This window comes from Corvus hawaiiensis, chromosome 15 (assembly GCF_020740725.1).
Source record: "Corvus hawaiiensis isolate bCorHaw1 chromosome 15, bCorHaw1.pri.cur, whole genome shotgun sequence".
NCBI classification, from domain to species: domain Eukaryota; kingdom Metazoa; phylum Chordata; class Aves; order Passeriformes; family Corvidae; genus Corvus; species Corvus hawaiiensis.
In genome coordinates, this window is record NC_063227.1 from 7,842,474 (window position 1) to 7,870,114 (window position 27,641).

The 27,641-nt window shown below is 38.5% G+C and overlaps 1 protein-coding gene across 3 annotated transcripts; it reads left to right on the forward strand.

Moving 5' to 3' along the window:
- Nucleotides 1–1,132: 1,132 nt before the first annotated feature.
- Nucleotides 1,133–27,641, forward strand: MAPK9 (mitogen-activated protein kinase 9). Of its 3 annotated transcripts, none has more exons than XM_048319686.1 (12): nucleotides 1,133–1,238; nucleotides 5,054–5,228; nucleotides 9,093–9,222; nucleotides 10,384–10,442; nucleotides 11,345–11,483; nucleotides 11,694–11,859; nucleotides 12,814–12,885; nucleotides 17,025–17,207; nucleotides 17,723–17,847; nucleotides 18,377–18,440; nucleotides 19,922–19,993; nucleotides 20,750–27,641. In XM_048319686.1, the coding sequence occupies exons 2-12, from the start codon at nucleotides 5,107–5,109 to the stop codon at nucleotides 20,890–20,892; spliced, it is 1,275 nt and encodes a 424-aa protein (XP_048175643.1). In that variant the 5' UTR covers nucleotides 1,133–1,238; nucleotides 5,054–5,106; the 3' UTR covers nucleotides 20,893–27,641. The 3 variants fall into 3 exon arrangements, with proteins under 3 accessions (XP_048175643.1, XP_048175644.1, XP_048175645.1); XM_048319687.1 differs by lacking the exon at nucleotides 12,814–12,885 and adding an exon at nucleotides 13,114–13,185; XM_048319688.1 differs by having other exon boundaries at nucleotides 20,745–20,829.

The following is a 27,641-nucleotide window of genomic DNA, read 5'->3' on the forward strand; positions in this document are numbered from 1 at the left end:
ATACTTCACTAGTAAAGCTTCCTTTATGATATTCCTCTGCAGGCTTGCTTATAAATTGAAGAGTTTGAATGTTTACTTAGGTTAAGAGGTTGAAAGTGTTACACCAGCTTGTTGTAATAGAAGCTACTTACTGGAAACTGCCCTAGTACTTTTTATAATCACATAAAAGAACCAAAATCATAACGAAAAGTATAGTACTAATCTGACCTAAATGCCAAGAATATGTAACACTGTGTCTAACATGTTTTGGTAGAATGATGAGAAGGCCCCTTTTACTCTCTGTCTAGAATTAGTATTCTCTTCATATTAAAAATTGGAACTATCAAAGCATATTGATGTCATCTACTCTATATGCTCCATTAAATTGATTTTATTGAAAAAATTGCAGGTGCGTTTTTCTAAAATCATCTGTGAGAACAGAAATCACAGAAATGAAAGGTCTCATCACTCCTGGGAGAGGTGGAAAATGGAGTTTATTTTCAGGCAGCACCTGTTTTAAAAAAACAAGCAGTTCTCATGTCAAGGTGGGGGGTATGTAATGGACAGAAGGCTTATGATTTTTGAGTGTGGTTGAAAATAGCTTGGGGAGGGAATAAATCCCTTCCCTTCTGAGCCATCCCCCTGGAAAAGCTGTGGGAAGTCCGTGCTCCAGGGCTGTGGCAGAAGCAGCGGTTCAGGGTGTGCAGCAGCACAACGAGGCCGTGGTGTGTTGTGACGTGGTGACAGGCTGCCACCATACGATGTCATCCTGCCACTTGGAGGGCTTCTTGTCCATGGCAGGTGTTTGTGTCACGGAGGGCTTCTCCCGGCCTGCTGGAGCTGTGAGGAGCTGGCAGTAGGATTGGTGCCATAGCCAGTCATGACATGGTGCTGCAATCAAGTGACATCATGACTATCGCGACAGCCTGGTATCATGCGATGACATCACAACTCTCGTGACAGGCTTACGTCATAAGATGACATCACGATTGTCGTGCCAGTCTGACGCCACGCGACGACACACAACTGGGGGGCGGCGGCCGAACTGCCCCGTCACTGCGGGCCTTCAGAGCCCTCCCTTATATAGCAGCCAGCAGGTCCCGCCCCCAAGTCCGATTGGCTGAGCTCCCCGGCGGGGGGCTGCGATTGGTCGGGGCGGCTGTCAGTCAGGGGCGGCGCCGTGCGGAGCACCGGGAGGCCATTGTGGCTGGGGCAGCGGGAGGCGGCGGCTGGGGCCGGTCCCGCCGCGTCCGACCCAGGTGAGGGGGTGGCCGTGAGGGGCGTGCTGGGGCGGCGGGGCTGGAGCCGGGGCGGGACGAGCCCTGGGCCTGACGGAGTCCTCGGCTTGTCCCGCGGCGCCCGCCCGCCGCGGCGCGGGCAGAGCCGGGGCGCCCCGCGGGCCGCTGTCCGGGCCGGGCCGCGCCGGAGGGACGCGGGGGAGCGGCAAGGCCGGGCCCGTCCTCCTCTGGCCGAGCCCCCCCTCCTCTGGCCGAGCCCCCCGCCCTGCCCGTGCCGCAGTACCGGCCCTGGCGGGAGCCGCCTCTGCTCCTGCCGCTCCACTCTCGCTCCGTGCCGGCTCCGCCGGTGCCCGTGTGCGGCCGGCCCGCGCTCGGCGGTCCCCAGAGCCCCGTCCCGGGAGGGGAGCAGGACCGAGGGCTGCGGTTCCCGCTCGATGGGCCGCGTCGAGCCCGGGCTTTCTGGAGCCGAAGCGATTTCTCAGCAGAAGTTTTAGGAAAGATATGAGAAGAGTGTTTTTGCTCGGTTCTTACATAAACAGCGAAATGCACGTTTAAACTTTTTCTCTCTTTACCCCAACTTGCCCTGGCAGAGTGCTGAGATTCTTTCAGTGTTCGCGTGTGTGTGTAGCAGATAGTGGTGAAATCTTCGTTTGGTCCGTAGTAACGTGGGTTGCTTAAAGAAGAATGTCTGCTTTCCAAGAGTTTGCAGTTGCAAGCTACCTCTAAACTGCTGTAATCCTTCGGCATTACTCAGCTGGTGCTTTGTTACACTTCAGTTTTAAAGGTTATGAGTAGAGGAGTGAGGTGTAACTCGCTGTGATTTTGTAGCTGGACTCTTACCTTTTGTTATATATTGCTGTAAAGATTAAAAATACCCCATTGACGCTATTCGATGATAGTCCTTAAAAGAGCACACCTGAGGTTGAAGTGCTTTTGCAAGGGTGAAGAAGGGAATAAGGGGAGATTTTCTGCACAGAATTCCCGTATGTTTTCATACACACATTTCCTACGTATGTGTGTATTCATTGCTAATATTGTCAGCAGTAGAATTTTAGCTTAAGGCTTAGAAATCAAGCTAAGTTTCGTGTTGTTCTTGTGTTTCATTGTCAGTAATAACATTTCTGTAACCAAAACAACTCTGGGAATGCGTTCCCAGTCTGTTTGTTTCATATGCTTTCGACTTGAAGATATCCAGAGGACAGATCTGGTTAATAAGAAGTTGCCATTTTAATAAATATATTTTAGGGAAGTGACTGTATAATATAGGATATATTCTATAGTGCAGTTGCTTTCAGCTTTTAAAGATTTCTCACTGGAATTCTATATAAGCCTACTACTGGCAGGTTTGATGTGTTGGTTATTTTTCTAGTAGGAGAATAATGGATAAGGACTAAGAAACTTATTTGACAGATATACTTCCTCCTAGCACAGCAGGAAATCTGTTTTTATTTGGTGGCTCTTGCCCCCAGAATGGATTGTCTGAAGTCCTGTGAACAGATCATGGCACCTAATTTTACATTAATATGTATGTCTGAAGTAATATATGTCCTGATGCATCCAAGCAACTTGAAGCCCAAGTGAAAGTTGACTTGAGATGGAGAGGTGCTTTGCACAGAGAATGGCAAACATGTTGAAGTACATAAAGCTTGTGTGTTCTGAAGCCCAGTTCTCTCTGTGGGTCTTGTCTAAAATGCTTCCTGATTGCCTGGTGATTTTTAAAAGGTGGCTTTGTGCAGACAAGGGTTCTTAAAGGGAGGGGTTTTTCAGGATAATTTCATTTCCCCTATTTTTTTATCTCTGTTACAGAAAAGTGTTTCATTAACCCCTGAAGAGGTACAGCATAGTTTCTTGTGTAACTAACAAGTTGATATCCTGTAACTTGATACCCAGTTTATGCAAAACCTGTACTTTTTTGGTTTTGTCGCTAAGTCCTTGCAGAGGGAGGATCTTGACCTTTCAGCTGTGCCTTTCTTCCGATAATGAAGATTCAGTGAAAATACCATAGCTGCTCAGGAATGGTTCATCAAAAAATTTGGTACCTCAGAAAGCATAGCTTTGGAGTAATGAAAAGGGTTGGAAAGAAGAGTGGGATGTACTGGGGAAGTCTGGGAGCTGCTCTTGAGGCATCACTTTGGTCTCACGTTAGTGTGAGCTGGCTGTGGAACTGCATCTGACTGCCTCTAATATGCCTATATTGTGTGGGAGATGTTGTTTTTTCCCTCCTTCTCCCTGCAACAGAGGCAGAAAGTTGGTAGCCTGCATTTTCCCTTTGCTGATTGTTTGTCCTCTAAAGCTTCTAAGAGGAAATGTCGAGTAAACTGACTGTCTAAATTGCTGCTGGAGATGACCCAGTTGAATGTCTGCCTCTTAAAATGCTGCATAGATTTGGAGAAACTAGAAAGTAAAAGGGACTCTAGACATTTCTTGACAATCTCTTAAGACTATTTCAGTTTGGTTTAAACTTAGTCTTTAATAGGATTGGGAGGTCTTCCACCTATTTTACTGCAGATTCCTTGAGTTTATCTGCTGACATAAAACATGGAAAAGGTGCTGCTCCCTCCTACGTGCACTGAGGAAGAGAGAAATCCGGATTCTAATTCTTGAAGCAACTAAAAGTTATTTCTGTGGCTTTGTGCCCTTCTAGAGTGGGTGTCTGGGTTGCTCTTGAGGCTTTCCTATTTTGCATTGGCTCACAGATACTTGGTGGGGCCAGTGAGGAGAGAGATGAGCTGTTCTTTCTGTAGCCGAAGCAGACAGCACAGGACCCAGCTGCTCTGGGGGAAGGGGCTGCTTGCATTTCCTGTTCTAAGGAACAAGTTTCAAGTGATCTGCCTGTGCAAATCACTCTGGGCTCTAATGGCACTGTCATAGTGAATGTAAAATTAAAAAGGGGAGAATTTGTTAGCAAATTCTTCAGTAATTACCGAGGTAATTTTCTTGTGAGGTTTGGAAGGGGGATGGACACCCAGGAAAACTGGTGGTCTGTGCTCTTGTTACTGTAGTACATCAGAGCTAAAGAGGTTTAGTCCATTACTGTGCTCTCTGATGTGATTACTTACCTCTAATTCATTCTTGACAGATGGATTTGACTTACTCTCTATTGTGGCAGGAAATAATATTGTGGCTCTTTTAAACTGTAGCACAAAACTCTAATTCTGTAGTACTGTAAGGACACTGATAGTGTCGGGTGTTGTGGTGTGTATAAAATGGGAAGGAGAATGTGTTGCCATAGGTCAGGGAAGGGTTACCTGGCAGAGGTGAGAAGGCAGAGCCCTCCTTGAAATTTCCTGCTGAACAGTGCTGAAAGGGATGTTGGAGAAATTGCAGCAGCCACAGGGATTTAGGGGGCAGTTTTGTTTTTAACCAAGTCTTTTATTAAAACCCCGTTTCTTTCTGTCCATGGACTCCATGGATGTCTGCAGTCACTTTTATCTATGTACTCAGTGTTTGAATAACATAGTTTTTGAATTTTTTTTTCTGTAATACAGAAATTAGTACAGTCCTAGCACATAGTAGTAGTTCTAAGTTATGGAGTAACCTTCAAGGAGTAGAGAGTTGTATTTGGGTGGTTTTGTTTATACAGTTGTTTACTGAGATGCTTTTTGTTGAGGGATTGGAGTAGGAACATGCATTCCCTTAAAGTGTGAAAGCTGTAATTGCTGTCTGTCTGCAAGTACTTTTCATTAGCAATGGTAATGCACAAAACTGAAAGAATGTTTGTTTAATGGTGTGCTGTTGAAAAATTAATATGTATTAAAATATGTATACTATTTCCCATCTTGTCTGCCTGAAATTAGTGAGATATTGAACATTTGTTTTCTTTCTTTTTCTTTAAGATCTTGAAAACTTTGCCAGGTCCCTGAGAGACAAAACTACATGACGCTGCACCATGACTGACAGTAAATGTGATAGTCAATTTTACAGTGTTCAAGTTGCAGATTCAACATTCACTGTACTAAAACGTTACCAGCAATTGAAGCCCATAGGATCAGGGGCACAGGGCATTGTTTGGTGAGTAATAAATACTTTATTTAAATATGAAAAGCTATAAATATAAAGCAGAATTTGCATGCATTTCTGGTAGAGGTACCAGAACATAAAACACTGGTAATAAATTCTTATGTTACAGGGTTATAGACTAAATAAATTCTAAACCAATTTCTTGCTATAGTTCATGTGCAAACCTATTATTTTGTTTTGTTTTTAGGGAAAATTAATATTTGGATAACTGCATAGATTAGAATGGTCAACAGATTTCTTCATTTCTCATTAACCACTTTGTTTCTAGTTCTCCCATTGCCCTTGTAGTTGTCATATTGCAGTGTAAGGTATGACAATGGTGAGAGATTCTGGGTTTTACTCGTTTCTTCATCATGGCCCCCTCTCTTCCCCCTCTTTTATTCCCAATCACTCCTGTCCATTTCTAGGAGCCATCAATGCAGTACCTTGCCATTAACTGGCAGGATGAGGCAAATCAGTGTCATTGTCACTCCATGGATTAACCAGAAAGGGATGCTGTGTGAGGGGTTGGGCTGGCCGGCTCTCCCTTGGTGTGTCGCCCCAGCTTTGTGTCCAGCCTCCACTGGCCCAGGACGTGGGAGTCCTTAGGCTGATCCTGAACCTTAGTCTCTTGTATGGCACCACACCTCTGGGCCAGCTAAAGGTAAACACTTTCAAATATTTTTTAGACTGCAGCAATCCATTCTGCACAGCTTAGTGCCAGCCCATATTTTGTTGGGCAAGACTTACTTGGTAACAGCAGAAATGTTTATTGATGTGGGTTTTCATTCCATAAACAGGGGAGCAAACAGATGTACTCAGGAACTCTGTGATATTAACTTAATCACAGCACATGGTGGGCTGTTCGTGCTTTGAATCCAGCCTGCAGTTTGTCTTCATCTATAAAATCTGCAGAATAAGTGTGATGACTCATGTACTGTGAACAACTTCTTGTACAGCACCTGCCCATGTCTTCTTGGCCTTTTCATAACCATAATAAGTTATATAAATAGGAAAAGAGTGCATTTTTGTTGGAGCATGTCTTTATTTTAGAATTTTTTAGATAGCCCTCTTGCCCTGCTGATAGATGATGAACAAGCAAAACGAGAACACCGTATTTCATTCTTCTTCAGTGGGTTGAGTGATGAGAGGGTCCTAGATCTTGGCCATTAGGATTTGGGTAAGATTTAGTATAGTACTGACATTTTCCAGGTAGAAGTGTTCTCAGAGTTATGCTTGCTTTAGATGGCATGCAGGAATTCGGGGTGGTTGAAAGTATTTCTCCTTTCATTAGAAGCAGAGCATTTCTAAGCCAAATGACTTTGACTATGTCCCTGCTTCAAAATGAAATGCAGGTAGTGTTAAGGTCAATGTGTTGGGAAGAAGAAATTATTTGACATATTGACTTGTTTTGAAACTACTTGGTTTATGGAACAACAGAGTGAAACATTGCATAAATTTTCATCTTCCTGTGAAATAACTCAAGTTGAACAAGGTGCAACATCTTAATTTCTCATAAAATCTTTACTCAAGGGAAAGATACAAAAAATTAGGAAGTAAAATGTAGAAAACTCAGTGTAAGATGGGTGCTATCCTGCTATGTTTGGCTGAAAAAATTGTCAAGTCATTAGTGTAACACACAGAAGTGATATTTTTTTAATCATCCCATGTTTAACATAAAAATTAGGAAAAGTGTTTCTGGAGTTTTGTGTCCGGATTTTATTCCTTTTATGAGAAATTTTTAATACCGCCTGTGTCACTTTAGCTAGGAGAGGTCTAAATTTGTGCTTTTTTCCCCATTATTTTAATGGGAAACTCCATTGGTATTGCTCCATGTAGTTTTATCTTTGATATTAAAATGTAGGAAAAAAAGTAGTTTTAAAAATACATGCTTGGGAAAAAAAGTAAATGAGAGCTTGAGGAAGATGAAAAAGTAACTCAGTTGTTATTTAGAGGATATTCCTAGCTCACACTGCAAACAGGCTAGGAGAGAAACTGGATATACCTTTTGTATTTTATGTACAAAGCACACATATTTAACTTACTGCACTTCTTTGTTCCTAAATATTAATACATCTGAAGTCTGGTAATCTATTTTGAACTGAATCAAAATAACTTTTGTCTTTAACTTCCTGACATCTTTTTTTTTCCTTTCTTGTCCTTGATTTCCTAAATTTTCTAGTCAATCTCCAAAATAAGAGGTTCAGGTGGAGTTCTTCATATGTGCTTAGACTGAGGCTTGATACGTCTGATTTGTTAGATCACAGAGGAGCACTTCCCCTAAAATTATTCCTCTATCCACTGCTGCCCTGTGATTTACAGCTAATTCATACAGACCCTGTTGGTTACTGATTTAATACTAATTCACAGGTATAGTCATTAACATATGGAAGTCATTAAACATTAAAGGCATTGACATATAAAAATTAATTTACATGTAACATCTTTTGGATGAATACTGAAATATCAGTGCTTTCATGTTTGGGAGGAAAATAATTTCTCCAACTGTCTGGCCAGTTGCTTTCCTCCCACTTTGTGTTTCCTTTTGCACAGGCATAAAGGCTTTAAATCAGAGATTGGTCGTGGCATTCAGTAATGACTTGTGCATTTCACAGAACTAAGCTGAAATAAATGCTAGCAAGTCTTTAGGGTAAGTGGCACGTTGGTTCAAATTTGGAGGCATGTCCCAAGAAAACACAGCATCTCCTGGGTGAGCCCTGCTTTGTGGTGGTTTTGCTTTTTTCCAGGAGGGAAAGCAGCGACTTTATGCTGGGAAACTTGATATAATTTGAGTATTGTTGTTCTCAGAGGGAAGCTGTACCTTTTGTTATAGTAATGTAGTGTGATAGTCCTTTTAAGTCTGGTGTCACATATCTCGATGAGATAGGAAAGGAGCTTGCGAAGAGCTTAAATGTGCATGGAAAAAATGTGAATGAGAATTCTTTCCTACCCTATGAAAGTAGCATTAAATGGAGATAGGGTAATGTGGGAATCCTTATTTCAAACTGAAACTGTTTTAAGACTCGATCTCCCGAGTAGCATGTGCTAGGAATTCACATATATTTTGCCAAATAGTCTGTGTAACTAATGAAGAATATTCCCACTTTAGTCTTGTTTTGTTTGTACAGATACTTTAGCTTTAGATTCTTATAGCTATTAAAGCAAGTGTAAACTTTGACCTCAAACTGCAGAGGGAAGGAACAAACACAACTGAAAAACAGGGTAAATTTAATGGTCATGGTCACTTCTAAACTCTTGTATTCCTCCCTTCAGTCTGAGTTTTCCATAGTTCTCAATTCAGTGCATTTTTTTCCACCCAGAAGCAGATGATGAGTGTAATTTTCTGCTAGGCACTACAGTTTTTTATCATTGCAAACTATCCATGTACAGGAGAATATTGATCCCTGCAGAGGGGATTGTGGAGACATTGTTGTCATTCTCCTTTAGCAAAGAGAAATTTCCACTGCAAATACTAAATGATTGTCAGTCAGCAAAAGTGTCCAAAAAGTATTCCAAATATACAGACTAGGCAGCTGGAATGCTTCTTGATTTCAAATAAGCCTAAAATATTTTTAGATCTTGCAATTTTGAGTGTGAGTCTTGAGTCAGCAGTTTGAGTCTAAAGACAGAAAGGAGATCAGGAAGACCTCTGATGAATGTCAGTGGCTTCTGTTTGACTTACTTGTATTTATTAAAGGATGTGTAGTTTTTAAAGGATGTTTCTTTTCTGAATTAAACTTAGATGTTGTACCAACAGGTTAGTGGATATACTTTGTCTTAAATCTTGGTTTCTTTTCCTTCCTCACTTCTGCCTCCCTTTTGCACCTCCCCCTCCCCCCCAACAGACTTCAACTTTTTGTCTTTGAATACTTCTAGTGCTGCATTTGATACAGTGCTTGGAATCAATGTTGCTGTGAAGAAGCTGAGTCGTCCTTTTCAGAACCAAACCCACGCGAAAAGGGCCTACAGAGAGCTCGTTCTTTTAAAGTGCGTCAATCACAAAAATGTGAGTTGGGCTTTGTGTTTCTCATTACTGTGTGTTATCAAAAAAGCTTAGGATTTGCTCTCTCACTTGCTATTAGTAACCAAAGGAATGGAAATAGTGACTGGAAAGATTTGCTGTGGGCAATGCAGTTCTCCCCAATGCATGGCTCAGTTTTTGGGTGAGCTGCTTGGGGTATGAAGTGCCAAGGGGAGGAGGTTTTTGCTGTGTTGTTGGTACAGGGCTGCCATCAGTGTCAGCTTTAGAGACCAGGCCTTGGTCTCTTGTATTTGCCCTTTTTAAGTCATCTGCAGCAAAGCCTGTTTGGCACTGGGATGGTTTGTGGCTTTGACCATTTTAACTTCCCTGTATTTAAATCTTCTGAGCTTAGGCAAGATTTTTATTAAATACAGTGTTTAACTGGTGGGGTTTTTGAGGGTGCAGCACTGTCTAAAAAAGTGAAAGGCTATGGACAATACTTGTGAATTTTGAAATCTTTGAACCCCCTAAAGTGAGTCTTGATGTCAATACTTCAATGTTCAAATACAAGAATATAGGGTTTATGTGACTGCTGTGTTCTGGTACTAATATGAACTAAAACATTGCTGGTCATTGAAGTTATGCAGTCAAGTGTCAAACTTCCTGCAGTCAATTAGCCTTTCAGGGTTGCTTTTTAAATAAGCTTTTGGTGAGGCCCAGATGTAGCAGAATAAAAGCAAGGTGGTTATTAAAGATGGCAGTACAGTAATTTTAGCAATTCTGGAAATAGTACATCATAATCTAAGTTTAATGGGATGGCGTGGGGCACCTCTGTGCACGTGGTGTTGGACAGCCTTGGTTAAAATTCCTTGCACAGCATGTGATTTAAAAGAAGAGATTATTATTTATGGGGGGGAAACAGGATATATTTCAGGTACTAGGGAGGGAGATAGAAGTCATATAACTTTAAAAAAGAAAAGAAGTGATTTTGTCCTATCTTGGTTGCTTTGGCACACATGCTGCAGTTTGGAACTATTTCTGAATTGGCAGTTTTTCAGCATATGTGAATTAAGTGCAGCCAAGTAACATTCAAATTGTGTATATAGTAACAGTGTGCACTTCATTTTGCATAGTAACTTCTGCAGTAGTGGAGTTTTATGTGAATTAAAGCAGATGTTTCTTCTAATGTTTGTTTTTATTTTATAGATTATTAGTTTATTAAATGTATTTACACCACAGAAGTCACTAGAAGAATTTCAGGATGTGTAAGTACTAGATTTCTTTCATTTTCTCTGACAAATACTGGCCTAAGCCCTAGAGATGGATTTCCAGTATCCTACAGACTTCACGCTTTGAAAATCAAGAGTAGCTAAAAGCTGAAGTGGGAAATAAAAAAGGGATATTTACCTTTTATTCATCAGCCTGCCATACTTTGCTTGCACATGCATCTGGTTTCTGTGCCTTGTCCTTCAGCTGCATGCATCACCTCAGGATAATAACTTGGTCTGGATAACGTGAGAGCAATTTTTTACTGTACCAGTCACATCAGCACAACAGTATTTTGGCCTCGATTCAGAACTGAATATATTTCTTTTTTATTCAAGCATTATCAGTTGGTCTAGAAAGGATTCGTGGCCATTTGATTGGTGGGGTATCTAGGTTCCAGTGAATGTGCTGTTGTGAATAGGCTGCTTGGGTAAATGAGGGAGTGTTGTGTCTGAAGAGGGTAAGTAGATGACAACTGAAAATTATTTTATGATTCTTAGTTTTCACTGTGATTATCCTAGTTTTCTTATTTTTTAGAGTAAAATGCAGTGAAAGAGCATTTATGTTGCAATATCTGCAATCTCTGCATCATCTTCACTCAGTCTTAGTTTTTCATGATGCATAAAGATAGAATTATTCTCTGTATTACTGTTTATAAAACTAGTGGAATTTTAGTATTTTGTGACGGAATATTGAACACTTAATTTTTAATAGTATAACTTTCTGAATAGCTAATTTTACTTTGTAACTGTGGTCATGTGTGGGTTTTTTTATCATTGGCTTTTTGACATTTAGGTTAGCAAAGTAGTTGAATTTTTTTAAATACCTCTTATGCTAAGCTTAAACCTCATATGAAAAGTAAGACTTGAGTTTTCTCAATGCTTTCTTTTTTGTGCTTTAGATATTTGGTTATGGAGCTGATGGATGCAAATTTGTGCCAAGTTATTCATATGGAATTGGATCATGAAAGAATGTCTTACCTTCTTTACCAAATGCTCTGTGGTATCAAGCATCTCCACTCAGCTGGTATCATCCACAGAGTAGGTAGTAGTAGATCATTAACAATACTCTTTGTGAACACAGTTTTTATGAAGAAGGGAGGAAGGGAGGGGGTTGTATAAATATGCACATACACCAGAGCAGGAAAATGCAGTCGTTAGTAAAGTGAATTTTTGGCTTATCCTGATTGTGGAGGGGGGTGTGTGGGTATTATTATTAATCCTTCCTTAACTGAAGTAATTTCTTGTTAGGATTTGAAACCCAGCAACATAGTAGTAAAATCAGATTGCACGCTAAAAATCCTTGATTTTGGACTGGCAAGAACAGCATGTACTAACTTCATGATGACTCCATATGTAGTAACACGGTATTACAGAGCACCGGAGGTTATCCTGGGAATGGGATATAAAGAGAATGGTAAGCTGATGGAGTAATGCTTTAAATTATCTGTCTAAAGTATGTCTCTCTTGGAACATAACTACTTTAAAAAGAGGAGGGAGGGCTGATTTCCCCCTGTCAAGTTTGTTGTTATTCTAATCATGGTTTTGGAAATCAAAATTATTACAGCACAATTTTTTGTTGAGAGTATAATAGTTTTCTGTGTGCCTTTCTCCATTTAACATTTACTGCTCCCTCTGCCCTGCTGTAGTTATATCTTGTCATATATTCATCTATTATCTTTTTGCCATGTTTTTATTCTAAGAAAACTGTTTAGACACTGATGCTGGCTGATACTAAAAAACAATAAACCAGAATATCAATATATAAATAATAAACCCTTTAATCAATGTAATTTTATTCTGAAACATCTTCTTTTGACAATGTGTCCCCTTTTACCTCTCTGATATATTAAAATATGCTGCAGATCCCTACCATAAACCATGCCTTATATTCTCTTAAGTCTGCATAGTGCTCAAAGGGACTGGGTGTTATATTATTAAAACCAACACAGCTGTAATCTATTGAACATTCAGCCAATGGAATTGCTGCCAAGGAAATTGTCTTTGCATTATTGGGGGTTTGCTTGCTGATTTTTCCTAGCACTGGACTTGTATGCTCTTTGCTTTATCACTAGAGCTTGTGGATGCCGTGGTTTTGTATACCTGCAGTTTTGACTGTCTAAAACAAGGGACTTGTGGGACCTTGCTGGGCCCTTGATAATGATAAAAACACTTTATTTAGTGCAGAAGGCAGCTTGTACAGCACATACTGATGTGGATCAGAACTTCAGCAGAGATTGTTCTGGTTGGGACAAAAATAAATTATCTGCAGGACTGTGGGAATACAGTGTGAGTTTTCAAATAAATAATTGTGGTATTTAAAAGAAAATGTCTTTAATCTTTTGTCCTTGTTGCACCTAACATATGATAGTGGATATCTGGTCTGTTGGGTGCATTATGGCAGAAATGGTCCTCCATAAAGTCCTGTTCCCAGGAAGAGATTGTATCCTTCTTCATGGTCATTTCACAAGTGTAAACACTGACTATGTTTTACAACATGCTAGTAACAAAATTCAGAATAGTCAATTGGTGTTGATGTGATTGAAAATTCATGTGAGCAGTTTGGTTTTCCACATTGTTGTGTTTTACTGTAGATGCAGATGGTTTTGTTTGTTTTCCTCACATTTGTTCATGATACTTCATAATTTGATCATTTCACTTTTATTTTCAGTTGATATCTGGTCAGTTGGGTGCATCATGGGAGAATTGGTGAAAGGTTGTGTGATATTCCAAGGCACTGATCGTATCCTTCCCTAGTCATCCTTGAATCCCATTCCACTTCCAACAGAAACACAGTTACTTAGATCTGTATAAAAGTATAAACAATGTTTTCAAGAATATGTTTTACTAGATCCACTGTGCTCTTTGAAATTAGTGTCATTAACCAAATTGTTGAGCTTTCCATTTTATTTTCTTAGTAGACTACATTTGATGTAATTTATAGTAGTTGAATTCAATGTGTTATGAGCTTCAGCTTTTGTAGTTTAAAAGACAGATCCTGCTAGGTTTGAAATACAGAAAATATACTTAACTGCTTTTTTACTCTTGTTCTTTGTAGATAAGTGTTTTAAGCAAAAGCCTACAAAGTTACTTCTTAACTATGCATGGATTTTGCTTATTATTTATTTTAACAGTAGACTAATTTTTATTGCACCATTTTTTGAGTTTCAATCAGATTTTTTTCTTGTTTATAGCGCTTGCTGGGCAAAGGTGACCTGATGGCAAGCACACTGCATGAGATCTTTTTTTATTATTATTTAACATAAAAAGAAAACCTTTCTGTAGGTTCTTTTTTTTCCCCCATTTTATGAAAATTTGATTTTGTATTTACTTTTTCTATAAGATTGTTATTCTTCCATTTCTCCCTCCAATATTTTTGACCAAGATTTCATAGAATCATAATCTGAGAATAGTTTGGATTGGAAGGGGCCTGAAAAACCATCTAGTTCCAACTGCCCTGCCAAGGGCAGTGACAACTTCAACTAGACCAGGTTGCTTCAAACCCCGTGCAGCCTGGCCTTGAACACTTCCAGGGATGGGGCAACCACAGCTTCTCTGGGGAACCTGTCTTCATAATTGTACTCCAAGCTTTTTAAGTCAATATAATATTTTTGCTCATTAGCAAGGAGCAACCACCACTAAAACATCAGGTGCCTGTTCACAGATACCTGTGTATCTTATAGAGGAGGACTTCCAATTTTAATGCTAAATTTCATGACAATGATCTTCAACAGTTGATCATGCATTATTTAGTAGTAAAATGACTAAACGTTAAATAAGTCTCTTTTTTTTCTACCTTTCTTCCTTTCTATACTTATTATTTTACCTTTTGAAGCCTTCAGACCAACCTAACACAATTCTTCATGGATGTTATGTGTCTTTCACCTGCATGTTGTTAGCATGGGCTATTTTGATTTATTCATGAATAAATGAAGGAAATTTTGTTCATACTTGTTGAATATGCAAGTTACGGTTTGTGATTCTCTCAGGGTCACTGAAGTTCCACCAGTCTATGTTTCAAGGAGTCTCCTCCTCTGATAGGGCAGTGCTTAGCTGTGCTTACAGGGATTTTTGTTTCTTGTGAGAGTTTCAGTTCTCTTTAATGTGAGATATTGAAAACTCTTTGTGTTGTTGAGGCTTTTCCTGAGTGATCACTGCGTTGGTCAGGTTGTCACCTTCAGCTGCAGGATTGTCTTGGCAGGGTGGTTTATGGGCAGTGCTGCTGTGCATGGCCATGAAGCTTTCCATTTGTTGATTGTGTTTGGGGTTTCTTTTGTTCGGTTGCTTTCTTTAAGTTAAATTTTAAAATGTCTTAGTATTTGGGCATTTAGAGGAGGGAGCTCAGTTCAGCCCATTGCCCAGTGCTTGCCCTTGACTATCTTCCGGAAAACCTACTCTTAGATTCAGCAATTTGTATTTTCCCAGATGGTGGATGGGAGTTTCTGGAATACTTGCAGCAGTGCTCTGGCTGGAATGAAATGCTCTGCGTTGCCAGGGTGATGGGTACACAGAACCTGCTCCTGACTGTGCTGGGTAGGCCTGAGTTACTACCAGTTGCTGTTGCAGTGGAAGCGAGAAATGGAGAAAAACCAGGGAATGTAGATACTTAAGGTGAAATAATGGAAAAGCCTGGCAGCAGTGGAGTGTTTTTGATGTTCTGTCTGCCCGTATGGAGAAGGAAACTGATTGCCTGACCAACGCAAAAAGCATGAGGGGTATTTGTGCTTTCTTGGGAAAAGTCATGCTTTGTTGTGATTGTAATAAGGACTCTGTTTTCAACTTCTCTTCTTCCAGAGTCCCAAAAGGCACATAGACTTGGAATGGATTAAATGCCTGATTCCTTCTGACCCCGAAGTCTCTAGAATGGGGAGAGTGGCTTTGTCTGAAGGCTGCGAGGTCATTCACAGAGAGCTTACTCTGCCTGCTTTATACTGAAATCCCACTTGGGTTTCTGATAAGAAGCTTATTTTAAGTCCATCCTATGTTGAGAATTTTTTTTTCAACTTTTACCATCTGTAAAGCACTTTGAAACTGAGATACTGGTTTTTGCCCATTTTTACCTCTAAAGTGGGACAGGTCATTAAGTTTTCTGCCCTCCCTGTAGTCTTCTGAGACCTCAAGAAACTGTTTATCTGACTAACCAGGCTGCTGTTACTCAAAGGAGAGGCATCTTGAATCTAGGTTGGTGGAGATCTCACAAAAATCAGTTTCTCAGCTAGGAACAAAATTTCCTGATGTATGTTAATTTTCTCTTTGTGTTTTGTTTTAGCATGACAGTTAACAATATTCACTTCTTAATTTTGATTTTGATATAGCTTTTCCATTGGAATGCATTCAATAAGCAAATAAAATTTTCAATCTTTGTATCAGAAGTCTAAAGTCTTAGCATGGAGCAGTGACTATACATACAATCCTAGTTATATTCTTGACACACTAACTGAAATAGAAGCACCTCAGTGTTTTTAAAATACGTCTTAATTCAAAGTATAGCATATTTGTTGTTTAGTTGCATAATCTGTCTATGAGAATGGATAGGTTGAAGTGCTAGATTGTGAATTTAGCTATTAATGTTTACAAGGTCAGTGGATAGGCTCTGCTGGAATTGCACATTTTTATCAGGAAAAACTGGAAAGTGTAGATCTGAGTAGACTTAAATATCAGGAATATTAATGCAGTGTCTTCTCACTGTGATAAATGAGCTTTGTTTCCCCAGCTAGGCTGGTTCAGAGCAGGCTCTGGTATCTCTGTAATGAGTGTCACCATGTCTGGGGAAAATGCCTTCACTTGAGAGAGGGAGAAGGGACAGTTCTGAAGAAACATGAGGCACAATTTCAACCTGTGGCTTGTAAATACTGTTCTTATAAAATATTTAAATTTTGAATTCAAGAACAGAGTTATTTGGGAGTATTACCACGGTTGATACACTTAAACAAAAGAACCTGGTACAGAACCTTCTGGAATATGGATTTCCTGTTCAGAGCTCTTCTGCACCTTTTCTGAAGTTGAAAAAGGAAAAGAAACCAACCCCACCCAAACACCAACCAAAAAAAGCCCCCAACCATCCAACTACACCCCTGCAAAACGCTCCAACCCAAAACTTGATTTCCTTAGGAGACAGGTACAAAATTCCTTACTTTGGATGGGATGCATTTGTGCTTTAGGGTTTTTTGTGTGTTTTTCTCTACCTTCAAGAATTTTCAGTGTTCCTGATGTTATATTGCACTTCAGAAGATTCCACAGCAGCCTTTCTTTTCTGACCTTAGAGTTGTTTTGCTATGGATACAACTGCCAAATAAAGCTTCTTTTGGACTCCAGAGAAGTATTATAATTAGAAAAAGATACTTAAGCATAATGCATTGTGCAGCACTTCCAGCCTGTCCTTCAGATTACAAAATCTGAGTCTTATTTTTGTGTCAGTGTAGCTTTTTGCATGGCAGCTCAGAATACTGCTGATGCTACCATGAAGTTCATCTTTGTGTCCTCTGTTCAAGTTTCCATTAGCTTCTCAGATTTTGTAAGTGGTATTTTTGTAGAGTGCAGACTTCAAATTGTTCAGCTGATTTTCCTAAAGATATGGTGCAGATATTGATCAATGGAATAAAGTTATTGAACAATTAGGAACACCATCAGCAGACTTCATGAAGAAACTGCAGCCTACAGTGAGGAATTATGTAGAAAACAGACCAAAATATCCTGGTATTAAGTTTGAAGAGCTCTTCCCAGACTGGATATTTCCATCAGAATCTGATCGTGACAAGTTAAAAAGTAAGGCGAGTTTTTTCTCTCCTTTTTTCTATGATGTTAATTTAAAATGTCTGCAGCACACTTCATTTAAAAACCTAATAGAAGTATTTATTGTAGTAGATGTCAACATTAAAAACTGCATATCTTCTGTTTCTTTCATTTATGACAAATTCTGGAATCTTAGTAGTAGTTACTAAATATATACTATTTCCCTGTCCCCAGGATTCTGTTTAATTCTGTTAATTTTAATCCATTGAATAATGTCTGTCATTTAATGTTCTCCAAAAGTAATACTTGTTATTGAAATTATTGCTGATCATCTTTTTCTAGTGCATACAGCTCATGTGGGCTATGCTTTATCTTTAGATAATTACTGAGAAAGTAAACCCCCTCCCAACAATCCACCTTATTATATTCTGTAGAAAAGAAGTGAAATGTTGCAGTGCATGTCCTGTGTTCCAGTATTCATTTCCTGTGTCAGACATGAAACTCTACAGCTCTTTTACATGTGTGTTCTTTTCACCTTTACTTTCTAGCCAGCCAAGCTAGAGATTTATTGTCAAAAATGCTTGTAGTAGATCCAGACAAGAGAATTTCTGTAGATGAAGCCTTACGTCATCCTTATATTACTGTCTGGTATGATCCAGCTGAAGCAGAAGCTGTAAGTTTGCAACTAAAATAAATTTTTAAGATTCCAATTTAATAACTTTAAAAATACCTTTAATTTTAGTCAAGAGCATGCTTTGAACTCATTCATTGGCTAGCAGGAGTCACACAGGAAGCCTTCAGATGAGCGTTAGGGGAAGAATCACCTGAAGAACAGCTGCTGGTGGGGAGCTGATATAACTTTGAAAGTGGCTGTTAATATTTAATTTTAGTTACAGAAAGAGGTGCCTGTTTGGTGGCACTCCTGGGCTTTTTGAGACAGGGACTTGCTCTAAGGCCCTGTAAAGCATTACAATGAATTTAATTTTGGTTGATGCTTTTAAACAGCCTTTCAGGACTTAAAAGCAGGACTTAAAAGCAAATTCTGGAGTTCTAAAATGAATGTGTCTTTGAGGTATAGGGAATAAACTGCCAACAAGGAAGGTAAAAAACGCTAAAAAAGTTGTCATTTTTAGGTTTTTTAGTTAAGATTGGGTGTGTTAACCTGATGTAGTAGACACTATAGACTTCTCTTTTCTTTGTAGCCTCCACCTCAAATCTATGATGCACAGTTGGAAGAAAGAGAACATGCAATTGAAGAATGGAAAGGTAAGAAGTGAGCATGACAAATTACATTTATTGTCATATCTTGTGTTATTAATGAGTGGCTGCAGCGTGTGCTGGATTGTGTAACAGACTGGACCCCACTATTCCAAATAAGCAGTACTGCCTGTGGCAACAGGAAAAGAAATCAGTAATGGAAACATGTTGTGTGTGAAGTGAATATTACATAGGTGTGTGTATGTTCATATATATGTGTAGCATCCTGAAGTCTGTTCAACAAAATGCTGCAGTTTTCTATTTTCCCTTCCCATTGTAATCTGCATAGCTTTTTCCTTGATAGAGAGTTTTCTGAAAAAGAAACGTGCCTCTTCTCAGTGTGCATTATTTAAGCCATATCTCTTGACAATATTTACTAGTTCATTTGTTCTAGAAATCTTAAATAGCAGAAGAGTTCTTTGGTGTGTTTTTTTTTCTTTAATCTCATTGCTTATTTATTGACCAAATAGATTAAACTGTTGACTTAAACAAAAGAGTAAACAGCACTGTGGTACTAAAATCAATTCCACCTTACAGTTTTAGTCAAAACCATTAAATGGTGAGGCAGTTAAAATTTTAACATCTGCCATCACAAGACCAAGGGTAATAGACATCTTTTATGACTACTTTGAAAGCTGCTTGCTTTTATAGAACAGCTTTATAAATTTCAGATATTGATTGTGGCTGATACATACATATATTATCCTTAGGGCATGCCTGCACAGATAGGTAGGCTTCAAATCATCTTTGATTACTGCAAGGTGGAAAAGTAAAATGGATCAGCTAAATCTAATTGAATGCATTTGTAAACATTGTTACTCAGAATTGAAGATCTTAATCTATTTAGATACTGTTATCTAAGTTACATTAAGATTCTGGGTATTTACACAAGCTTCTGTGATTTAAGTTACAACTCTGTATTTTTCTGGTTGTTGTTCAGGTATCCTAAGTTGTCCTTGATTAGTAAATGAGGGTTTTCATGCAATATTTTAACGTTTACCTTCTTCAAAATATCCAGATTTTCCTCAATACATCCATGGAAATGGTTCTTCAAGAATAAATATTATGTATTATTTTGTTATCAACGTAAAATTTCCAGGGAGGTTTCCATAGAATCATATTTTGAATCCAAATCTGATTTTTAATTTTTTTTTTTTTTTACAGTTAATATTAGTGCATTGTAGGTATACATAAAATTTTGGGGTGGGATATTTGTTATTTTTAAGTGGACAGCTATCCTATTTATATAATATGTTGATTTTGGTACAGTCCTGATGTCTTTCTGTGATGCTTGATGAAATCTGTATAATTCTCTTATTGCTGTAGGGCTGGAAAGAGGGAAAATAAATACCTCTACTGTTCTACTTCCAGACTGACTCTTAACCATTTCCTTGTACCTTGATACAAATGTGAATTGTATGCAAATCCTCTGTGATTTTACAGTGCTTTTTCTGTCTCTTCTCTCTTTCCTCCCACCGTTCTCTCATAAGAATTAATATACAAAGAAGTTATGGATTGGGAAGAAAGGAGCAAGAATGGTGTGGTAAAAGATCAGCCCTCAGGTTAGTCATTGTTTCAGTAGTTCTGTGACTGTCACACATAGTGCTGGTCTATGAATGAAGAAATCCTGTTTAATAATGCAGGTAGGCAAAGTTTTTGTTGTTTGGGACTCTTGAGACGGATCTGCCTTTGGAACTCCATGTGCTCTGATTTTTAATTGTTACGAACTTGTGGAAAAAGTTCATTAGTCTTGTGTGTGCGACACCCTGAGCTGCCTTCTCCCCAAAGGGCTCAGTCATCAAATGAAGTTATCAGCACCACGTTACTTCATCTGGTGCTCAGGTAACTTCTGTGCTGAATGCTGTTCTGTGGCTCAGCATGAACCCCTTTCCTGCAGGGTTAAACAGCCTTAGGGCTCCCTCAGGATACTGAACAGTGCAAAGTATTTGTGCCCATGATTGAATCCTTGTGTTTGCTGCTGTTCTCACGGCTCAGTAATCAGAATATTGTGCTGTCTTTTATTAACTCTATCTGTTAGATTTCTTGACACTCAAGTCACTATTCACACTATACATTGTTAGTTTTTTCTCCCTTTCCTCCACAGAGAGGGAGAGAAATAAAAATCTCTTAAAAGGTCACCTTGGCTTTTGAGTGCTGGGGCCCTTAGTGCTTGCTTGCTTTTCTCCTTTTTTATTAATTCCTTGATTTTCTATGGATTTCTGTGGGGAAAGTGCTGCTCACAGCCCAGAAGCATAGTTATTTGTGACTGTAATATTGTCTTGCCTCAGATTTTATTATGTTTGGTTTTCTTAGCACAGATGCAGCAGTGAATAGCAACACCAGTCCTTCCCAGTCATCTTCTATCAATGACATTTCATCCATGTCAACAGAGCAAACATTGGCCTCAGACACAGACAGCAGCCTGGATGCCTTGACAGGACCCCTCGAAGGATGTCGATGATCAGCCATGACTGCAGACTTGACTTTGGAAAAGAACTCTTGTTTCCATTGGGCCTGAATTGCTTGTGAGTTAATGGAACCAAGTAGAAAAACTCCATGTTCTGCATGTTCTGCTGAAGTAATGCCTGTTGTTTTTTTTTACTCAGTTGTTATGAAATTGCCTGCTTAATGTTGTAGAATGAAAGCAAATCAATGTCTAAAGAACAAAAGAAAATTAAATTTAGACACTCTTATAGGCTTTTCTTTGTTTCAGCCTATTTCAGGTGAGCAGTTATAATAGACTTTTAGCCAATAACTCCTCTTGAGTGGGTTCATCAATCCCAGTCCAGCTGGCAGGCTTCTGTGACACAGTGGTTGTTTACATTTTAGTACAGTATTGCTCGTTGGTAGGCTTTCTGAATGTATAGTCCCTATGAAGTTTGTTTTAATGTGTGGCTGTGGCAGTTTGCTTTATATAACGACTGGAATGTTGTGTGTAAGTGTGAGCTCACATGTGGAACACTCTCAGTACTATGTTTAAAGGGCAGTTTTTCTTCCACATAGCACGTTTTTTTTCTTTTTTCTTTTTATATCAAACCCTTTCTATCTTCACTTTTCAGCAATTCTCTCTTCTTGTAGAAGAGATAAATGTGAAGTTTAAAGCATAAAGCCATTACTTTGTATTTCACCTGAGTGTCTCTAACTTTTTCAGTCTTTTAAATGTGGATGGAAGATACAGTGGCTTAAATAAATCTTGAGGAAGGATGAGTGACTTTTCTGTGAAGCAGTGCCTGTTTGGAAGAGGACAGTGTGCTAAAATGTTCTGTATTTTCTAGCTTGTGATACTCATCCTTTAACAAACATAAACAGAAAAGGAAATTTTGTCTATGATGCTCTTCATTCACTGCAAACTGATAAAAGGAGAGATGACTTGGAGAGACTTGCAGCCTCAAATAGCTGCATAAATATTTTCCATTTTTTTTAATGGGTCCATTCTATCCAGTGAGTAATTAAAGAAATAAAAGTACAGTAGTTCTGAGTCACTTGTAAATTAAGTATTTAGTTAACAGAGCTTAGCTCTATTCTCACCTTAGGAAACCCTCTATTTGTACTGAGAAGAAAAATGTGTTTAATACGTATTTTCTAAACGCAGTGTCAGACGAGGAGGAGGTTATTTGCTGCTTCCATACAGATTTATCAATACAGTTTTCAGAATCAGATAATACAAAATTGCCTGTTACATTGCACAATCTGTTGAATTAGAAAATGCATTTGCAGTAGAATAGGGCTTAAATTGCTTTATAACACACACTTGTGACTTTGTGCACGTTCACTTTGGAGTGCACAGGTGTGAAATTTTGCTAAAGGATCTCATGTGTGCATGTGTGTGACTGAACTGTAGAACTGTAAGAGTAATAGACATGTACAAGGTGAGGTAAAACACCACTTTCTTAAAGGCACTATATTTAGCTGTTGATCAGATACTCTTGTCTTGAATGTATAAATAGAACCTGTAACATATACTGGCCCAGCCAGCCACTGCATTACTGACATACTTCCCTTGTAAAACACAACTGTCCATTGTTCCAGACCTCATGTCTAGAAAAGCAGCACTTTCTCCTTATGCAAATACTGCTTTTATATTAATTTTTGCCCGTTTTTAATAGCTTAATTTGCTGTAGCAAAAATATCAAGATTTTAATGTCCCAGAAGATTGGGGGGGAAAAAAAAAAAAGTAGTTAACTTTGGAATTATTCTGGCATCTCTGGTTTTTAAAATTCTGTTTAATTGAATTGCAAGATATTGAGGCTTGTGTTTTTTCTTATTGTTTGGTTATAAACCTATGGATAACTTACTCTGATCTTTGGATACTGACAGTATATGTGAAATATTTTTAGTGCATTCTCGTCACTGGAGAAACATTTAAAAATACCTATTTACCATATAGTTGCTGTTCATTTGCCTTTTTCAGTCCTTGTTATTTGTGTAAGTTAAAATAGCTGAAGACACCTTCTCACAGCAAACAATTAGTGATTCATTACCAAAGTCATCTGCTGGATTTCATTTTTCAGGACTTCTAAATTTTTCAGCTGAAGGTGCACTGTTCTATGTTCATTTTAACAGTTTCTGCTTTAGAAGACTTAAAGATTTATTTCTTTTTCCCCATGTGATTTGAATATTTGCAGAGTTGAGTTTTTCCTGTTGGACTTGGGCTGCTCAGCACAATGGAGGGTTGGACCAGATGACCTCCAGGTCTCTTCCAACCTAAATTATTCTGTGATTCAAATTGTCTTTTAATGTTTTTAACAAAACTGTCCTGTCTTCATTACTGGAACTGACCTTCTCCTAGTACATACACTTAGCGTGAATATATACTCATGGCACAAGACAAGAAACCCCAACCTTGAGATTAACTGAGTTTATTTGTAAATCTTGTAGGAAAAGCTGTCTCATACCTAAATTTTTTTTTTAATGTCTTCTTGCTATGGTATACATTGAAGCTTAATTACAGAATGCCTTCAGAGCATGCATGAAATGTCTGTGGGTATTGTGGATTTTGACTCCACTTTAATTCAAAACCAAATTGCAAGTGCACATGGATTTCCAGAGGACACATATGCAGACGGTACACAAAAGCAGCCAGATGCATGCTGCAGTTCCCAGGTTATCCCAGAGTGTACATGCAGGCCTTCAGTGCACTGCATGCAGCTTCTCCCCGTATCGCTGTTCCTGACTGCAGGGGGAATTCAGTGCCAGGTTTGTGGCATGGTTGTCAATGCCACAAGAACCTCCTCACTGATGGAAAACAAAATGCAATGTAACTTGACAGGGGTTTAAAAATAAGGAGAGTTTGGTGTGCAATATAATCACTTTTATTCCTAATACTAAAATTATGTATGTAAAGTGATGCAATTGACCATTGTTTTGCACTTTGGCATTTATAAATATTTATATGTATTTAAAGATTATGTGTGTGTATACATATATATTAAGGAAACAGCTCAGTTTTGTAAACATAAATGTTACTTTCCTTTGAGAGACTTTGTATAGTGTTACCACTACTGCAGCATACATAGACAATTTATGAACTATGACTAAAATAAATGGTGGTCAACATAGATACAATCTGTAATCTTAACTGCTCACCTGAAAAAGAAAGGGATCTTTGGCTGTCAATAGATACTTTACCAGAAACTTTACTTAAACATCTGAACACTGAGTAGCTGAATGGCATTGCAGAAATGGAGTATGTTTTAAACAGTTAATTTTATCTGTGCTTATATAATTTCTCCTCAAAAAAGCCTTAGAAAGAGAAGCTTGGCATTTTGAAATCTGGGTAAGCAGCCTGTAAGTGTGCTTTGAGGAAATACTGTGATATGATAAGTGTAGGTCAAAATTAAGGCTTTGTCTGCATGGATCATAAAAACTAAACTAGTCTAAGGACTGGAAACTACAGTTTGCAAACAGCCTTTGAAGTTTTGTAATGTTTCCTGCAGGGGCTTGCATTTTCTTGTCAAAAAAATGAAAAACTCAACATTGACTAGAAATTAACTAGTTGGTTGGAGAGTTTCAAAAGCTGTTAGGAACCAGAGTGCTCTTGAGGTTTTGGGTTTTTTTACATCCAAACAGAGCATATATGTTTATTCCAAATTAATTAAAAGAAAAAAGCGATTCCATATGTTTAATTTTCCTTTCTTAAAGGAAGGACCTTAAGTGCTAAATCGCTTTCCTTAAAGTTACAATTTTATGAATGAAGTAGGATTTCTCTGTTCCAAATATAGCTGACATATGGAGTCTCCAAGGATGGGCTGGGTGAGCCTTGTGTTGTCACAAGGGCCTCTCTCCACTTGGGAGTGAGCTCGGAGGTCACAGCTCCAGGTGCAGACAAACCTTTGTGGTTGTTGGGGAGCGCGGGTTCAGCCTTGCAGCAGCAGAGGGTGTTTGGGTAAATGCTGAGCTGCCTTTGTCTGCATATTCTACATGTGTTGTATGGATTCTATCAGGGCTTGATGCTAAACGTAGTGAGACCATATACTGGGAACCAGATTCTTTCCTGGGATGTGTGTTGTGTAATTCCTGCTCAAAACTGGTTTTGATCCAGGGACACCTGCGCCCAGATGCAGAATTTGGACTTGAGTTCTATAATGAATCTAGTGATTTCTTTGCTTTTCCAAAGTGTCTTGAATTATTTTTTTTAACATGTTGAAATATGACAAAAAAAGTGTATTCTGGCTCATTATTTTACATATTTTAGATTGTCTTTTACATGAGTAATGTTTTAAAAACTTCTTACACAAGTTGTCAAATCAGTTTTGGTTTTTGCCCACTCTGCATGCTAAAATAATGTCTGGAGCTAAAATAATGTTTGAAGTAAACCATCTTTTCTCATATTAGCTTTGGAGGAAAGTGGAGAGATAACCATTGTTTCTGTTTGTGTTTTATAAAATGATTATTTTTGTAGCTAAAATTTCAGTTGTTGGATTTCAGTCCCACAGTGTTGCTTTGTGGATATTAATTTTCTGGGTCCGCTATTTCAAACATGTGTATAACGTGTCCAGTATAAAATTAAACTAATAAAATGCACTCTTCTGCAATTTGTTATTGAAAAGATGGCAAATCATTTTGGTCCAAGAATTCAAAACAAAATAGAGAAAAATCCATTTAGCTATTTAAGTTTATTCCTTGATGCTGCTGCTTATTTTTTTAAAAGGTGCTTGCAGTTTTGCACAAAAGAAATCAACTTTATTAATTGCTGGGTTTAAGCACTTTAGGATTCTTCTAAATACAACCATATATGGTGTGAAAAGGAATGAAAACATGCTTAATGTGTTTAAATTTTAGTTGCAGTCTTTGCTATTCTGATAGAGTTGATCAGCATGTTTCTTTAAACCTGTTTTCAGAGATTTGAAATAAGAAACTTTTTGGGGGCTGAAATTTAACACATGGTAAGAGATCATTTGAGAAATACCTTCTGAGTGGGTCACTTGATTGGCAGTGTGACTACCTGGCCATCTATTTGATAAAGACACAGCAATGTCTGTTCCTGTAGCAAGGGCAGCTCACTGTGAGCACTAGGATTCCTTTTTTTAAACAAAGAAACTTTTCTTAACTCTTGGCTATGCATCATAAAGTAGTTGTATGTGCTGTGGTGAGGCCAGGACATCTGCCTTGTGGGACTCCCTTGCAGCAGATGCTCTGTGACTCCCACAGGAAGACACTGTCCCTGCTCTGAAATGCTCCAACAAACCCCTGGTATTTGCTGGAGTGTCCTTGAGCAAGTCCCTGTGGTTTTTTTCCCCAGCTGAGCAGTAGCTCAGCACTCCACAGGCTCCTTAGGATAACAAAGCAGAGGAGGAGGGAGTCAGGTACGAAGAGCATTTGATGCTGGCTGCCTGAAGCAGAGATCGTGTTTGTTGCTGATCACAGAGCTCTTCAGTACCCCTGAGCATGTGCTGTTGTCTTGTCTTCTAACTGGGAAAACCATTTTTGAAAACCCAAGTGTGTCACAAGCTTTTCTATGAATTCAGATGCTTAAATTGGTGCTAATTTTTTAAAAGAAAATGTAACAGATGGTTAGCAGTGTTATTTGTCTGTTTTTGATACCTATATTTTCTTAACTGGTGGCAAGCCAAACTTTATAAAATGACTAATGTGCATTTTCAGCTTCATTGGATTCCCAGATTTTCCTAAAGTAAAAAGTTTAAACTTCCATGGTAGCTACTGCTTCTTTGGAGCCATTGCCTTCAGGTGTTTTATACACTAATCAAATGAACACAAATAGAACAGACAGCAATACCTAATTATCCCTTCCTTTAAATCACAATGTGGTTCCCTAGGTGGTTTTAGCAGTTTAGTGTGATCAAGATGCCTAATTAAGAGCAAATCAGAGATAGCTGTGTGCAGTTAACTCAGTGCATTGAAGCCTTACCTGGTTGTTAAGATAATTTATAAAGATTATACAAATCTTAGTCTATTTTAAAGAGGGAATAACAAGCAGAAATAATTAACTGTTTTCATACAAATTAAAATGTAAATTCCAGAAAATATATTATTTAATGTATTACAGAACATGGGCTATTAAAGAGTGTAATAGGCTCATTGAGTGATTAGTTATGAAATCCAGTTTTATCCAATGACTCAAAATAAACCCCCTCCAAAATGTAGTTCTTTGAGAATTTCTTTTGAAATGCCTTCAAGTTTAACTCCCCTCACAATCCTTTGTTGGTTTGGTCCTCTTTCCCACCTTCTGTTTACTGAATGTCACCAAAAGTAGCATCAAGCCCTATCACTTCTTACAGTGTTCTGGTTTTATGGCCTTAATATCAGTTATAGTCTGGTATATAATTTCAGAAGAAAGATGTGCTTTGAAGTCTAACTATAGATACATGTGGCCTCTTCTGCCTACAGAATTAGGCTTTGATTGTCATATCTCATTCTCGATGCTTGTGCAATAGGAACATGTTCCTCTCAATGCAGTGGCTATTTTGTCTGATGCTGGACTTTGGTTTCAGGATGACTAGAAAGTTTTTTGGGGTTTGTTTGGGGTTTTTTTTTTATGGACAGCAGTCATGCTTCATTGGTTTTTTGGACTGATACTCTTTAGGAAACTAGAATTTCATAAGGAAAACTGTCAATAACTAGTCCTGTAGTTCTAGTTAAAGCCTTGTTCTGAAGCTTTTTGGTTGTTTTTTTTTTTCTTTCCAAAAACGTTATCGTAAAACAGTACTAAAGCCACTGTAAAATTGCAAATAAATATGTGTACATAAAAGA